A 16,492-nucleotide genomic window follows, 5' to 3' on the forward strand; every position below is an offset into this window, starting at 1 on the left:
GTATTTCCACAGCTTCCCGTATAATTTTAAATATAATGTATAGCATGGCTAAGAGCCCGAAGGACTTGGAATACTGCATGAAAAAGGTTCCTTTTTAAGCCCGTATTGTCACTTGTATAAGCGTTATAATGTTTTTAGTTCCACCATTACAATACTTAAGTTATTTTATTCATTTGAAAAATGACACACTATACTGAATAAAATAGGACATGTTATGTCCACTTTGGGACATCATCAGCCATTATTCTTCCTCCTCTTAATCTGCTTGCCCTCCAGGGTTGCTTTTAATTACTGCGTTGATGGGGTGAAAATTCCTTTTGGGGATCATTATAAGTACCTAGGTGTTAATATAAGAAAAGACCTTCATTGGGATAATCACATAAATATGATTGTTAATAAAGGGTACAGATCTCCGCACATGGTTATGAGGGTATTTAGGGGTTGTAGTAAGGATGTAAAGGAGAGGGCGTATAAGTTTCTGGTAAGACCCCAACTAGAACATGGTTCCAGTGTCTGGGACCTCACCAGGTTTACTTGATTCAGGAACTCGAAAAAATCCAAAGAAAAGTAGTTCGATTTGTTCTGGGCGATTTCCGGCAAAAGAGTAGCGTTACAAAAATGTTACAAAGTTTGGGCTGGGAAGACTTGGGAGAAAGGAGACGAGCTGCTCGATTAAGGGGTATGTTCCGAGCTGTCAGTGGAGAGATGGCGTGGGAGGACATCAGTAGACGAATAAGTTTGAGTGGTGTCTTTAAAAGTAGAAAATATCACAATATGAAAGTAAAGTTGGAATTCAAGAGGACAAATTGGGGCAAATATTCATTTATAGGAAGGGGAGTTAGGGATTGGAATAACTTACGAAGGGAGATGTTTAATAATTTTCCAATTTCTTTGCGATCATTTAAGAAAAGGCTAGGGAAGCAACTCAGAGGGAATCTGCCACCTGGGCAACTGCCCTAAATGCAGATCAGTAGTGATTGATTGATTGATTGATTGATTGATTGATTGATTGATTGATTGATTGATTGATTGATTGATTGATTGATTGATTGATTGATTGATTGATTGATTTTCCCTCGGACTCAGCAAGGAATCCCACCTCTATCGCCTCAAGGGCAGTGTCCTGGGGCGTGAGACATTGGGTCAGGGGATACAACTGAGGAGCATGACGAGTACCTCGCCCAGGCGGCCTCACCTGCTGTGCTGATCAGGGGCCTTGTTGAGGGTTGGGAAGATTGGAAGGGATAGACAAGGAAGAGGGAAGGAAGCGGCCGTGGCCTGAAGTTAGGTACCATCTCGGCATTTGCCTGGAGGAGAAGTGGGAAACTACGGAAACCACTTCGAGGATGGCTGAGGTGGGAATCGAACCCACCCATACTCAGTTGACCTCGCGAGGTTGAGTGGACCCCGTTCCAGCCCTTGTACCACTTTTCAAATTTCGTGGCAGAGCCGGGAATCGAACCCGGGCCTCCGGGGGTGGCAGCTAATCACACTAACCACTATACCACAGAATCAGCCATTATTAGAAGTTAAAATTATTGGAACAAGGATAATTTAAAACACTGGTTGAATAATCATGTTTCGGCAAGCGAATCAGTCAATGGTAATTCAATTAAAATACATAGGCTATTATCGAAAGTTAACATGTAGATGAATTTAAAATACTGAATCCACATCAAAAACGGGCATTTAGAAAGCCTTCATAGTCCGTTGTAGGTCAGAAAATGGTGGATTTTATTTGTCCTTTTCTGTCTTTTTCGGCGTGTTTTAGGCTCAACGGCCTTTTTTTTTTTTTTTTTTTTTTGCAACTTCACCTTCTTTACTGGCCATTCTCAATTCGAATCATCGTTAGTTCATCCATCACCACTTAAACACATATAATGGATCCATTCCTGAAAGGAGAGAAATTGAAATGAAGTGAAAATAATGAAACTAGTGTTTGAAACAAACACAGAGTATCAAATTGTATGTAAGATAAGTGAAATACTGAAAGGAGAAAATGTTGATGAGAGTATTTTTGAGCCCTTAACATCCTTTGATGTTGAGAGAATATTCTCGATGTTTCACAATCTGTTGTCTGAAAACCGACGATCCTTTACATCTAAGAACTTGGAGATGCCTGCTGTGATATACTGCAAAGCTATTGGAGATTAGGTTTACGAATTGCATTTCCTGTAACCCTAGTGTGGTTGAGCCAAATATGATTCCAGTTATACTAATTTAAATTTCTTTCTCCAGGATGTCCACTGGGGGTTTGCTGAAATCATTCTAGGTGGAAAATATATATTTTTTAAATCCTGCAAGTACTCTTTTAACAAACACCGGAATCCTTTTTTTTAAATTACATACTGTTTGAAAAAAGAAATATTTCACTCATATATTTTAGATTGCACTGTATGTTGCACACCACCAGAATTTTGCCTTTTTAAACATTATATTCCTTCATTAAATGTGCAATTGAAAATTAAATTATGAATTAATTTGGATCGCAATTTCACGTCGTTTTTGCCAGTTTTAGGTCCTTTTTTGTTTGCGTATGTTTAGGTCTTTATTATGCAAATTATAAGTCTTCAATTTCCGAGACCTAGATAACCTATTTTCAATTTATAACATCCGTGCTCCATTCTATTGTTACGCGCCAGCCGCTCCATAGTCCCTTTCGGCACTTCTTGGAAGGGACAAGTGTGTCAGCAGACTGGGGAGCGCCCAGCTGGCCTAGAGGGTATGGCTGGCATTTCCGTGCATTGTTCTCGTCGGCTGGCTGTGAGTATCTTGGAGATTCTACGGGAAAGTTCTGTCTCTAGCCAACTCGGGAATGTTCTGGTTCACATCACCCGAGCTACAAAAAGGGAGGCTAGCCGCGAACAGCCTGTCAGTATTGGGCTCCGTGGTGGAGTCAGTGTTAGTGCTGGACTCGGAATCAGTGTTGGACTCCATGGTGGAGTCAGTTGTGGGACTCAGTGAGTTGGAGTTCGGTGGCTGGGTTGAGGATGGCAGAGGTCTTGGCTGTCACTAGTGTCCCACCGAGGTCTGAACGAGGATCTGTGGTTTTTGGTATCGGCGTGTCTAGAGAATGGCTGGACTGAAGACGTGCAGAACGGAATATTCTTTACTCCCTGAGAGAGTACAGTGTATTTGTGTATTTCTGTGGACTGAGGATCGCCGTGAGCCAGCCAGCCACTATCGTGAGTGTGAGAGTATCAATCAATCAATCACTACTGATCTGCATTTAGGGCAGTCGCCCAGGTGGCAGATTCCCTATCTGTTGTTTTCCTAGCCTTTTCCGAAATGATGTCAAGGAAATTGGAAATTTATTGAACATCTCCCTTGGTAAGTTATTCCAATCCCTCACTCCCCTTCCTATAAATGAATATTTGTCCCAGTTTGTCCTCTTGAATTCCAACTTTATCTTCATAATCTTTCCTACTTTTATAAACGCCACTCAAACTTATTCGTCTACTAATGTCATTCCACGCCATCTCTCCGCTCACACCTCGGAACATACCACTTAGTCGAGCAGCTCTCCTTCTTTCTCTCAATTCTTCCCAGCCCAAACTTTGCAACATTTTTGTAACGCTACTCTTTTATCGGAGAGGGAACTGCGTTAATATTCGCTGTTGTGAGTATCGTCCTGCTGTGAATACTGTTCAGCTGTTGCTGTATAATTGTTCAATGCATGTGACTATGTGAATTACTAAACTGTCCTGTGTTCAAATCCAGTGGCCTAAATGCAGCTGCGCCGAGCTCGATAGCTGCAGTCATTTAAGTGCGGTCACTATCCAGTATTCGGGAGATAGTGGGTTCGAACCCCACTGTCGGCAGCCCTGAAGTTAGTTTTCCGTAGTTTCCCATTTTCACACCAGGCAAATACTGGGGCTGCACCTTAATTAAGGCCACGGTCGCTTCCTTCCTACTGCTAGCCTTTTAATGTCCCATCGTCGCCATAAGACCTACAGTATCTGTGTGATGTAAAGCAACTTGTAAAAAAAAAAAAAAAAAAAAAAAAAGGATACACACAGCTGCTGTATGAGGTGACATTACTTGGGAATGTGAAAGTAAATATTAACCGTCCCGAGGTAATAAGAACGGGCCAGACCACCTGCTGTGCCTTAGGGAAGAGAGACTTGTAAGTAGACAGCAACGAGTAAGTGTGACAATTCATGGATGACTATTTTGAATAAATTATATTTATTTATTTATTTATTTACTTGTTTGTGTGCATTTATTGGGTCATCCTGAAATAATCCAGAGCAATATAATAGACGACGTAGATAGTCATTTTGATCAGAGTTTCTAATTAACGAACGGCATATCACATTTCTTTGCTGCTACAGTATATGCTACACAAGTCTTTCCTTGTAAAATTACATTTGAAGTTATTTTTGGTATTCAATATCCTCAATATAATAATGGTTCATTTTTAATTCCTCAACAATGTCCATTTATAAGTTGAAGACAAATATTTTGAGGATCGCCATTAATTTTTCTTATAGATTCCTATTGCGAACTACACCGACATTGATGTATCGGATTCTCTCAAACTCGCTTCAGAATGGAAATTCCATGAGTTGGAAAAGATGCAGCCAGTTGACACTATGACTATCTTCAACTACTGTCTTTCCGAGATAATCGACTTTCAGCTTGGTTCTCCTCAAATCCAGGCCCTTATTAAGTAAGTATTAAGAATGAATAAATCCTTACTATATAATATGTATATGTACACTATCTAGGCTATCACTAGCTAATTGTTATGAAACAAGCTATTTTATTGATAAATGTGCTATTTGAAACCACGACTTCATAGATGTGCCCACCCGAAATCGTTAAAAATGTAGCGTTCTTCTAATTATCAAAGCGTTAATTATCTTATTTGTCTTTTTCTTAATTTTCTGGTGTCTTCAGTTCACAGAAGGCTGGAGACCATCATGGAGTAATGATAGGGTAAACCTTGATAAATTCGTTTATACATTTCTGAAATTACCTCTCGAAGTATTATACCCTACAGGGCATAAACAACAATGCATAATCGAACTTACCTGCTTACCTCTTACTAAATAAATGCACCAGGCTAACTGCAGTCGGCAGGCGGTCGTTTACTGGGTTCTTGTGACGAGAGTATGGGGTTAGGAAACTTATTCTATTATCCTAAATTATGAAATGAGGAACTCAGTAGCATTTAAATATATATAATTTTACAAAGCATAAGTTTCTGTGTTCATAATCAGTTTTTCTTTACAATAGATAGCACTCGTAGTGCAAGAAAAAAATATGCCATAAAGGCTTACATCTATAATTTCCAAAGACAACATAAAATGGCGTGATATTCCTGCGCGGAGGCGTAGATCAGTGAACCCAGAGAAAAAAAGAAACGTGTCCCCTACATGGAACAGCACCAATAGACCTATAAAATGAAAAGACATGATGGTAAGATCGGAACGGTCTCGCAGAAATAAAGCCATTGAAAAGGGTCCCCGCACATATTGGGGAGTACACACACAAATAGCAAGTTCGAATCTACTAGTACTGGCATATCTCTCCCTATCCCGCATAGAAATATCTATATGGATGCGACCTCAGGTCCATTAAGCGATCATTATATTTACAAGATATACTAATACAACTAATTCCTTATAGTCAAGATGTCCTATATGTAATTCATGACAATATTAACACGTAACCGGAAAGAGAAAAGAAAGAAAAGAAAAATCAAAAAAACATCACTGTCAAATGCTTCTCTGCTTGAAGGGGAATGCCTTACCACACAAATAAACATACACACGAATGCCAACAATAGACATCAAATTAATCATCTGGAATGAAAAAAAAAACACAAGAGAAACAGAACAAAATTAACAATACGCATGCAGACATACAAGACGAAAACTCCCCTGTAAACGGGTGTGGGTCGTGTCTTTGACCTGCTGAGTGGGGTGAGGATCTCTCCCTGGCTAGCAGCAATAAAACAGTAAACAAACACACCTCCTCGACCCAGTTCCTCTCAGCTGATGCGAACTTGACGTGACAAGGTCTCTAATTCTTCCACTCTTACAAGCGGGCATATCGGCTTCTTCGGCCATTCCCAACACAAGGGATCATTTACTTTCACAAAAAAAAAAAAAAAAAAAACTCAATCACCTGGCCGCAACCTCTCTTCCTTGAATCCCAGGTTCAAGTCAAGTGCATAGTGAAAAAACTCTGTCGGAAATTCAGATAATCTTACTGTTACGACGTTGCTACAGTTCATATGCCACCTCACCCAAATCACTGGAAACCATGCAATAACAACATGCAGATCCCGACATGAATTTAACTAACATTTTATTCCTACCCAGACTCCGTATTAAATTATCAGAACTTTCCTTTGACGACACTTACGTTGCGCAGATCCCTCTATCCTACCCAATAGAGAGAAACGATAAACTATTCTGATTAACTCTCAATTTACAAGAAAGTTTTATACAGATCCTAAGGAAATATACTAATCTAATGTACGCAAACAAGCTCCTGTAATACTTCCTATCATGTAACCTAATTTCAACCGTTGTTGCTGCATAATATATATATATATATATATATATATATATATATATATATATATATGCTTTACACATTAGTATTATAGAATCATCTTAATGAATGGCCTGATAAGCTATAATCACACCATCTACCAATTATTTATAAATTTAACTACTGTATTTCTGCGCAACAACCCCCGATCTTAACACATGCTTACTGTAATTATGGTTCACTTATCTATCATTCTGGAGACCTCTTCCTCTCCTTCCGAGTTGAATCGCCTGCTTAAGCCATCATGGTAGTAGTATGGTCCTGGGTCGATCCTCTAGGTCCAGTCTCCATGTGTAGCTCATTCATGACGTCTTCTTCTGTAAGGACGGCTCGCTGGTCGTCTTCTTGGGTTTGTGGCCGGAAGGTCGTAACACTCGTCTCTTGCACACGGCGCAGGTCTTTACTAGAATGAAATATCTACTTTATTCACAGCACACCATCTTCCGATATATTTTTATTCCCTATTGACATGGGCATCAGTACTGGCTATCTGTAACCTCAAAACTGAAACCAACACTGAGTCATTCGTGGCAATTTACTATTTCATGCTCCACTGATTTAGCCTCCTAAGTCTAGCAGGAATAATACCGATTGGTTTAGTTTATTATTAGTACTTCTTTTGCCCTTCGCAAACTTCACCCTTACCGCTTCATAATGAAGTCTATAAATACGGCATTCTTTACCGTCAATTAATTAGGCACTCGCGATCTCACTGGATAGCGTCTAAATATTATCGTACACTTGAATTACTGCTGGAACGTTTATAGATCTCCGATCCACTGAATGTAGGTTATTGCCACTACACTTAGTATGCACAGTCTTTGTCCTAAACAAAGGTTTCTGGCGTAAATACAAGCAGACACGCGACACGCACGGACAGCAGTCTTATCGTCGAATGAATCCCCTCCTTCCACATCTCTCAGCTCTTATAGGCACCGTGCGTGTCGCTCTAGCGGCCGGGCGGAGAACAACACGTGAGACAGACTCCATACTCGCGGTAGCTGATCCGTTGTGACTGAGCGTGTAGCTACTTCGATGATAATGGCAGAGAAACGGAGATCAAGTAAACGCAATTGTGTTGTCGGATGTTCCAATACAATACTTACGGAAATACCGGAAGTGAAGTACAATTTTATTGTTTTCCAAAACGAGCGATAGAACTGGACCGAAGGAGGTGATGGCTACAAGCAGTTAACCGAACGAAGTAAGTAGGTCTACACATACGTACTGCACATGTTTGCAATAAGTTCAATTGATCCGATTTAATTTAATTTCGGTTTTAATTTTTAGCACTGATGGATCACTTTGGCAACCTACGACTTACTCAAGAATATGTAGTGCACATTTCATCGGAAACAGAAGATCTGGACACCCACTAAGTCCAGCCAATGTTCCGACAATATTTCCGGATGAATACAAGAAGAGGAATGTGCCGCCGGGACCCAGCTTACAGCGCTTTCGCAGACAACTCAAGCGATTAAAAAAGGAAGAATCAGACGGAAAATTTTCAAATACCGTTTGCCCAAGTAACATAACCAAGGATGCATCTGTGGGAACAGATGCATCTGATTTTCATTGTTCAGACTTCATGTTTTCTTGTTCAATAAATGAAAACGACGTAAATACACAAGCATGTTTTCCACTTAATTTCTGTCTGGGAGGGAACATTACGAAACATGATAAATGTGTGGAACGGAAGACGATCATGCAGAGATCAAGGGTCCACGTTTTCAAGGCAACAGGTCCCTAAGGAACAATACACAAATGCGTGATTGAACAGGTGTGAACTTCAACGTCTTTGCCTTGCTGCTTGCGTTATTAACAAACTGGAACGTTTCGAAATTATGTAAAGAAACCAGATTATCGATTTTCCTAGTGAAAATGAAAACCATACTGTCCTATTCTGCTTTGAGAGTGCTATTCGGAGTTCACAGGACAATAATTTCACGTATTTTTACGACCGTGCTTATGCAACTGGCACTGCGTACGAAACATTTCATGTTCTGGCCTAGTAAGGAAAGTGTTCAAGAAACAATACCTCCAGTATTTAAGAGAAATTACGGTAACTGTCGAGTCATTATTGACTGCACGGAATTTAGGGTTGAACAGCCCCCCAAGTAGATCAGAGAGTGTATTTCTATTCTCATTCTCAATACAAGGATTGCCACTCTGCAGAAGTTTTAATTGCAATCACGCGTAGAGGTGTGATCGCCTTTAAACCTAAATGTTACGGTGGAAGAGCTAGCGACCCATTCATAACAACCGACAGGGGTTTATTAACTTTCCTTCCACCTGGCGACGAGGTCATGGCTGATGAAGGATTTCCTGGCATCAGAACTAACTTATCTGGCCGCGGTGTCATAATCGTTCTTACATGACAAGAGATTAACAGCTGAGGAAGTTGAGAGTAGGACAATATTGCGAGTGTTAGAATTCACGTAGAAAGGTGTATTCAAAGAATCAAAATATACAATATAATACAGAAATTGCCAACAGAACTTTTTCCACACATGGATGACATCGTGCATATGTGTTGCGTGTTACGAATTTGCAACCTGCAATAATTAAAGAATAGTGGTGTGTATGTCTGGTAGGCGCACGTCGTTAGAGACTTGCAAATGTACGAGTAATAGCTGTGTCACAATTTATTCACAGTCTTCTCTCTCGACATCATTCTCTACCCTATCTATCGATGAGGCCACTACGGCCCTGCACGATTGTTCGATTTCAGTACTTGCTTCTGCTCGAAGCGTTGTACGAAGACTGCAAGGGATGTGTTTTAAAATATCCTCAGTTAATTCGAAGGGGGGAAGAGATGTCTCCAAAGTCTTTTTACCGAACAGTTCTACGAGTTTGCCTTTTCTACATTTTTCTGTTGACATTATTTTTGGGCTCAGTTTTCCCCATTGTTCCGGACAGTCTGTTTTGGAGGCAACACTTTCATTATTTATATAATACACTACCGCAGCTAAGTGTTTGCAAGTTCCTCTGGCGCCGGCAGGACAGAAACATTCGCTGGTAGAGATATTACGATTCTAATCAACCTGAACACAAAATATAAATGCGTAAAACTTAGCAAACATGCATTAAGCAATCCTTACTAAATAAATTTTATAAACTGTTACCTAACTACACCTTGCCTACCTCAAGTTTCACGATATAAGGCGGCAAAGTGACAGACGTTTGTCGGGTGACTTTTCCTGTGAAGTATCCGAAACCATTCAAAATTAACTCTTCAACGCCGTTCACGTGGCCAATGACAACAAGATTTCTTCATTTATTGCATGACTAGCGAATGTACCCGTGCTTCGCTACGGTATTCTACATTGTATTCGGTTATCGAAGTAAATAGTGTACATGCAGTAAATAAGATTGTTTTAAAATTGCATGTCTCTTAGCGTTATCCGAGAAAGAGCATGGGGAGTTCCCCGTACGTTGTTTCCAATGTAAAGTGTTTGTTACGGATTTGTGATATAGCGGCAGACTCACTTGCCTACTGCCATTCACAATCGAGTTGGGATGATTACGTAATAATTGCAGGCCCCATTGCCTACTACGCGGACAGAATCGATTTGGGGAGTTTTCGTTAATATGGCAGCCCCTTCCTACTTCCAGACAGATTTCAGGTGAGGAGTTTTTATTATAATGGCAGGCAATTACCCTACTATCACTCGAAATTGAGTTGTGCAGTTATCATTATAATGCCAGGCCCATTTTCCTACTGCCAGCCAGCTTACTGCCAGTCACACCAAGTTGGTGAGTTTCCATCAAAATAGCAGGCCACTATGCCTAATGCCAGTCACATTTTAGATGAGGACATTTCTTTATAATGATAGGCACCCTTGCCTACTGCCAAACACAATCGGGTAGGGGAGTTTTAAACAAAACTGCATGCTCACTTGCCTTCTGCAAGTCAAATCGAGAAGGGAACTATTCATTATAATTGTAGGCTTTCCTTACTAATGACAGTTACACAGGAGTTGGAGAAGGAACCCTTTCCTACTGCCAGTCAAAGTCGGTGTGGGGAGTACTTATTACAATAGCAGACCCACCCTTTCTCGATCGCTAAAAATCGACATCAGTGAATATATATAGATCGACATACGAAAGTATATGCGTATTTACAATATTGAAGACCTTCATTTACAGATTAACTGCTACTAAACGTACGTCATATCGACAAAGGATTATACCATAAGACACGCCGGATTTAGTGGCCTAAATGGCTGGTCCTATGATATGTCATCTATTCTTGGGTCAGATTGAGTTAGAAACGTGGAACAGGGTAAAGGTTTTGTAAGATTATCTCACATTACATTACTTTTCGGATACATACATAGCATTTGGCTCACATATGGCTACTGGGTGGGCCAATTTTCGTGAAGAGTTTAATGATTCTGTATTTCATATAAGTAATTGAAAGTATGAATTATGCATGTGAAAATTCCAAATTGACTTAACATCGATTAAAGAGAAAAATCAAACGTAAAAGGGATACAGATACGGCAAAAAGTCATAAGACCACGGTTGTAGATCATTCCAAATTGAACGGAGATTGTGCAATCGGTTATAGGATAGGAATTTCCGAAGGTCTGCACCATCATTAAAATTGCCTGCGTATTTCGATATTCTTCGGGGATTCAAAGTGAAAAATTTAATGATCTAGGAAGTTTTCCGTTCGTTACAGGCTTAAACGTATAATTTTGTCAAATTTCAATTATCTTCTTTTTCTTCTGGCAGATTATGGCGCAATTTGGATTTTGGGCGAGGCGGGTAAAAATTAGTACTTTCAGGAAACTAAACCAAAAATTATGGAGATGGTCATTATTACCCCTTAAACGGAAAGCTGTACGAAAATTTCGCCAAAATAGTCAGTGTAGAGGCACACAGTCGTTACGATTTGATTTATATAGATAAGGAATCTGCTCCATGTAAAACACCTTTTGGGCTATGTCCGCTGGACTTAACCTGCAAAAGTGACCATTCATGATATCTCCCTTAGTAATCCTCCTGACGAAAGAATGCACATGAAAAAACGGTTTAGAGGTGGAATTCCATCACGTTTGGTCGATTTCCAGTCAGGTTGGTCTTGTTCTGTATATGTTGTGGAAGAGTAAAATCACCATTTCGGTTCCCTATAAACCGCCAGTCCATTCCGGAACATGAAATGTTATTTACGTTTAAAACCTACCTTTGGACAGGTGGATGCTAAATATAAATTTTGGTTCGAATGTCTTCAGTAGTTTTCAAATTGTAAGGAGTACGCTTTACACGCACCCGCTCGGGAGTTAAGTCCGATGGGACTTGTACAGAAAAACGGTCCGTTAATGATATCTCCCTTATTAATCCTCGTATCGAAATGATGCACATGAGAAAAAAGGTTTAGAAATTATTATCTACCAAGGTAGGTAGATTTCCATTAAGTTTGGTTGTGTATATTTTGTGGAAGTGCAAAATCACACTTTCGGTTTCGTATAAACCCCCAGTCAGTTCAGGGATTTAGAAACAATATTTGCCCAAAACCTATCAAGGACAGGTGTATTCTAAATATGAATCTTGGTGGAAATACATCCAGTAGTTTGTAGCACTCGCGTACATACGGCGTAATTAAGGAAGAAATAATACAGTTAAGAAAGTTGAAAGTAATAGAAAATGGATTATAACTGAGGACAGCCGGATAACGACAAATATGTAAATGCCAAGTGAATGTATTGGAAAATCAAATGCCCCTCAATAAATTATGCTAGTGTGAGTAATGGATATAATAAAGCGGTAACAGAGGAGAAATTTAGGTCAGTGATTCTTAGGTAAACAAATAATAAGAAGATGACTAATTGTGTTATTACTTAATCTATTCGAGGGCGGTTATAATATCCAACGATATTCCGCCAATATCCCGCAGATAGGCCGATTGACGCCTCTCTTGCCTTCTACCCAAGGAACAACCACGAATTTAAAAGCATGATGAGGAAAATGGCAATACGTTACTTCCCTGCTGGCATGCAGTCAGAGACGTTGCCATGGTAACCTGTAGTTTCGTTGTCGGTCTGTCGGTCACTCAATGCAGAGCATGATACCAGCGGAAAATTGTAAATTTCTCCGTCATGTGAAGAGTAAGGTAAATTATGAACATAACGAAAGTTGTTTATAATGAAGAGACGTTTCACGTACGGTAAACGAAGTTTACAGAAAATCAATAGTATAAGAGAAAATGGAGGAAACCCATTCTGGTTTTCCTATAAACCACCCGTCTATTCGACGATTGTAAAATAATATGTATATAGAAACCTTCCCCGAGATGAGTATTCTCTAAATATGAAGTTTGGTTGAGATCTATCCAGCCGTTTCGAAGTGATGGTGGAAAAACCATTCAGGTTTTCCTATAAACCCCCGTCTATTGAAAGATTTTAAAATGATATGCATATCGAAACCTTCCCCGGGATGAGTATACTCTAAATATGAAGTTTGGTTGAGATCTATCCAGCCGTTTCGAAGTGATGGTGGAAAAACCATTCTGGTTTTCCTATAAACCCCCGGTCTATTCAAAGATTTTAAAATAATATGCATATCGAAACCTTCCCCGAGATGAGTATACTCTAGATATGAAGTTTAGTTGAGATCTATCCAGCCGTTTCAACGTGATGGTGGAAAAACCATTCTGGTTTTCCTATAAACCCCCCGAGTATTGAAAGATTTTAAAATGATATGCATATCGAAACCATCCCCGGGATGAGTTTACTCTAAATATGAAGTTTGGTTGAGATCTATCCAGCCGTTTCGACGTGATGCTGGAACAGACAAACAAACAAACAGACAGACAAACAGACAAACAGACAAACAAACAGACACGAAACGTAAAAACCACCGATTCGGTCTTGAGTTGACCTAAAACGGATAAATATCTGAAAAATTGGCAAAACAAAAGAAATTACAGACAGCGGACCCCCTACAATTTTATTTATATAGATGATTCACTTAGATCCCCGAATTGAATCGCTTTAAACCAGCAACTTCTTCGAATGTCACACATGTTGTACTGAGACTCTCGCGCTACGCCTCACCTCTTGTTTCAGAACGGGCCACTATGTAGCGCTAGTAGTAGCATTTCGATCTATCTGCACGGTGCCTATAGGAGGCAAACACCCACTTGAGTCTAGGGAATGTCGAACGAGCAGCCATCATCGGCTTTGCTCGTGACTGCTCGAGAAACCTCGGCGTTTAGCACCTCCTACCTATCATGGCGATTTCGCGCCACGTGTGGAGCAGGAGAAGAAGAAGCTTTGTTTTGCTGTCAGGCATTGTCGAGCGCGTGGAGCCGCTCCCACGTTTTAAAGTATGAATTTCTTTCATTCTTGAGCAATAGTACAAATAAAATCTGTCCCTCCAGACGCCGTACATGTTTGTATAACTTTAAAGCCTAGAGTTTTAAGTACGGTACTTAACTATATTTTTAAAGCGTTTTCAAGTCCCTAAAAAATAATCAGGCGGCAAGATTGAACAAGGAACGTTACCGGTACGTGTTTAAAATTGATAAAGTAAATAATGATTTTTGCTTCTTTCTATTACAATAGTTGAATGTTAATACTGATAGTAATACTAATAAAACTCAATAAGGATTTCACTTTGTTCGAATCCTTGGCTGTGACCGTCATTTCAGAAGGTCCCGGATTTGTTTTCCATCCGGATCGAAGATTTTAATCACGCCTAATTACTTCTGGCTCATAGACTGGGTGTTAGTGTTTGTTCCACCACTTTTCTCTTAATATTCCGACAACGCACTGAGCCTCCCTGTCACAGACGGCAGCCCGTCGGCCTCTCACCGCTGGAAAACGTGGTTCAAATCCCGGTCACCCCATGAGGGATTTGTGCTGGACAAAGCAGAGGCAGGACAGGTTTTTCTCCGGGTACTTACGCTTTTTTCCTGTCATCTTTCATTCCAGCAACACTCTCCATTCTCATTTCATAGTATCTATAAGTCATTAATAAATCACCTTGGGAGTGGCGATCCCATCGTACTAATAGCCTAAATGTGCTTAATTCATTTCATCCTTGATCCGGTCAAGGAAAACAGAAGGTAGCTTTTTAAATTCAGACAACACACACTGCACTCCCAACCACCACAGAAACTGCAATAGTGATTACTAGACTTCGGATATTTAGGTGTTAAAAGGTCATTTTAGCTGCCTAAAAGACTGTCAAGTAGTTTCTAAAATACTTTTAGGCAGCTTCAATTGTACGTATTTTGATAGGCATTAAGTTAATTAAAATACCATACTTATTTTGCTAAATTGATAATCACTACTGATCTGCATTTAGAGCAGTCATCCAGGTGGCAGATTCCCTACCTGTTGAATTCCTAGCCTTTTCTTAAAGGATTGCAAAGAAATTGGAAATTTATTGAACATCTCCCTTGGTAAGTTATTCCAATCCCTAACTCCCCTTCCTATAAACAAATTTTTGCCCCAATTTGTCCTCTTGAATTCCAACTTTATCTTCATATTGTGATCTTCCCTACTTTTAAAGACAAGACACCACTCAAACTTATTCGTCTATTGATGTCCTCCCACGCCATCTCTCCCCTGACAGCTCGGGACATACCATTTAGTCGAGCAGCTCGTCCGTCTCCTTTCTCCCAAGTCTTCCCAGCTCAAATTTTGCAACATTCTTGCAACGCTACTCTTTTGTTGGAAATTGCCCAGAACAGATCGAGCTGTTTTTCTTTGGATTCTTGCCAGTTCTTGAATCAAGTAATCCTGTCGAGAGTCCCATACACTGGAACCATACTCTAGTTGGAGCCTTAACAGAGACTTCGTGGGCTGAATGGTCAGCGTAATGGCCTTCGGTTCAGAGGGCCCTGGGTTCGATTCCCGGCCGGGCTGGGGATTTTAACATTCACTGGTTAATTTCAATGGCCCAGGGACTGGGTGTTTTTGCTGTCCCCAACATCCCTGCAAATCACACATAACACTATCCTCCGCCATAACAACACGCAGTCACCTACACATGGCAGATGCCGCCCACGCACATCGGAGCGTCTGCCTTTCATGGGCTGCACTCGGCTAGAAATAGCAAACACGAAATTTAAAAAAACAGAGACTTATATGCCCTCTCCTTTTACATCCTTACAACAACCCCTAAATACCTTCATAACCAAGTGGAGAGATGGGTACCCTTTAGTTACAATCATATTTATGTGATTACCCTAATGAAGATCTTTCCTTAATTTAAGACCTAGGTATTTACAATGATCCCCAATGGGAACTTTCATCCCAACAACCCAGTAATTGAAAATGAGGACTTTTCCTATTTTTGAAAGTCACAACCTGGCTTTTAACCCCGTTTATCATCATACCATTGCCTACTGTCCATCTCACAACATTATCGAGGTCATTTTGCAGTTGTCCACAATCTTGTAACTTATTTATTACTCTGTACAGAATAACATCACCTGCAAAAAGCCTCATCTTTGATTCCACTTCTTTACACATATCATATAAGAAACCGTAAAAGTCTAATAATACTGCCTTGAGGAATTCCCCTCTTAATTATTACAGAGACAGATAAAGCTCCGTCTACTGTAATTCTCTGAGTCCTATTTTCTAGAAACAGAGCCACCCATTCAGTCACTCTTTTCTCAAGTCCACTTGCACTCATTTTTGCCAGTAGTCTCCCATGATCCACCCTATCAAATGCCCACCATAGGTCAATCGTGATACAGTCCAACTGGCCTCCTGAATCCAGGATATCTGCTATATTTTGCTGGAATCCTACAAGCTGAGCTTCAGTGGAACAACCTTTCCTAAACCCAAACTGCCTTCTATCAAACCAGTTATTAATTTTTCAAACATGTCTTTTATAATTAGAAACATTGCTTTCCCAACGTTTACATGCAATGCATGTCAAACTGAATGGACTGTAATTTTTA

At 40.1% G+C, this 16,492-nt stretch overlaps 1 protein-coding gene across 1 annotated transcript in view; it reads left to right on the forward strand.

The window, feature by feature from the left end:
• The window catches only part of LOC136866667 (UDP-glucosyltransferase 2-like), a 90,808-nt gene that overhangs the window by 21,478 nt on the left and 52,838 nt on the right, over window positions 1-16,492 (forward strand). Inside the window, exon 3 of the mRNA XM_068226802.1 lies at window positions 4,494-4,672. Within this exon, the coding sequence (XP_068082903.1) occupies window positions 4,494-4,672 (179 nt within the window). The remainder of the gene's footprint in view (window positions 1-4,493; window positions 4,673-16,492) is intronic.

Source organism: Anabrus simplex, chromosome 3, assembly GCF_040414725.1.
Source record: "Anabrus simplex isolate iqAnaSimp1 chromosome 3, ASM4041472v1, whole genome shotgun sequence".
Classification (NCBI taxonomy): Eukaryota; Metazoa; Arthropoda; class Insecta; order Orthoptera; family Tettigoniidae; genus Anabrus; species Anabrus simplex.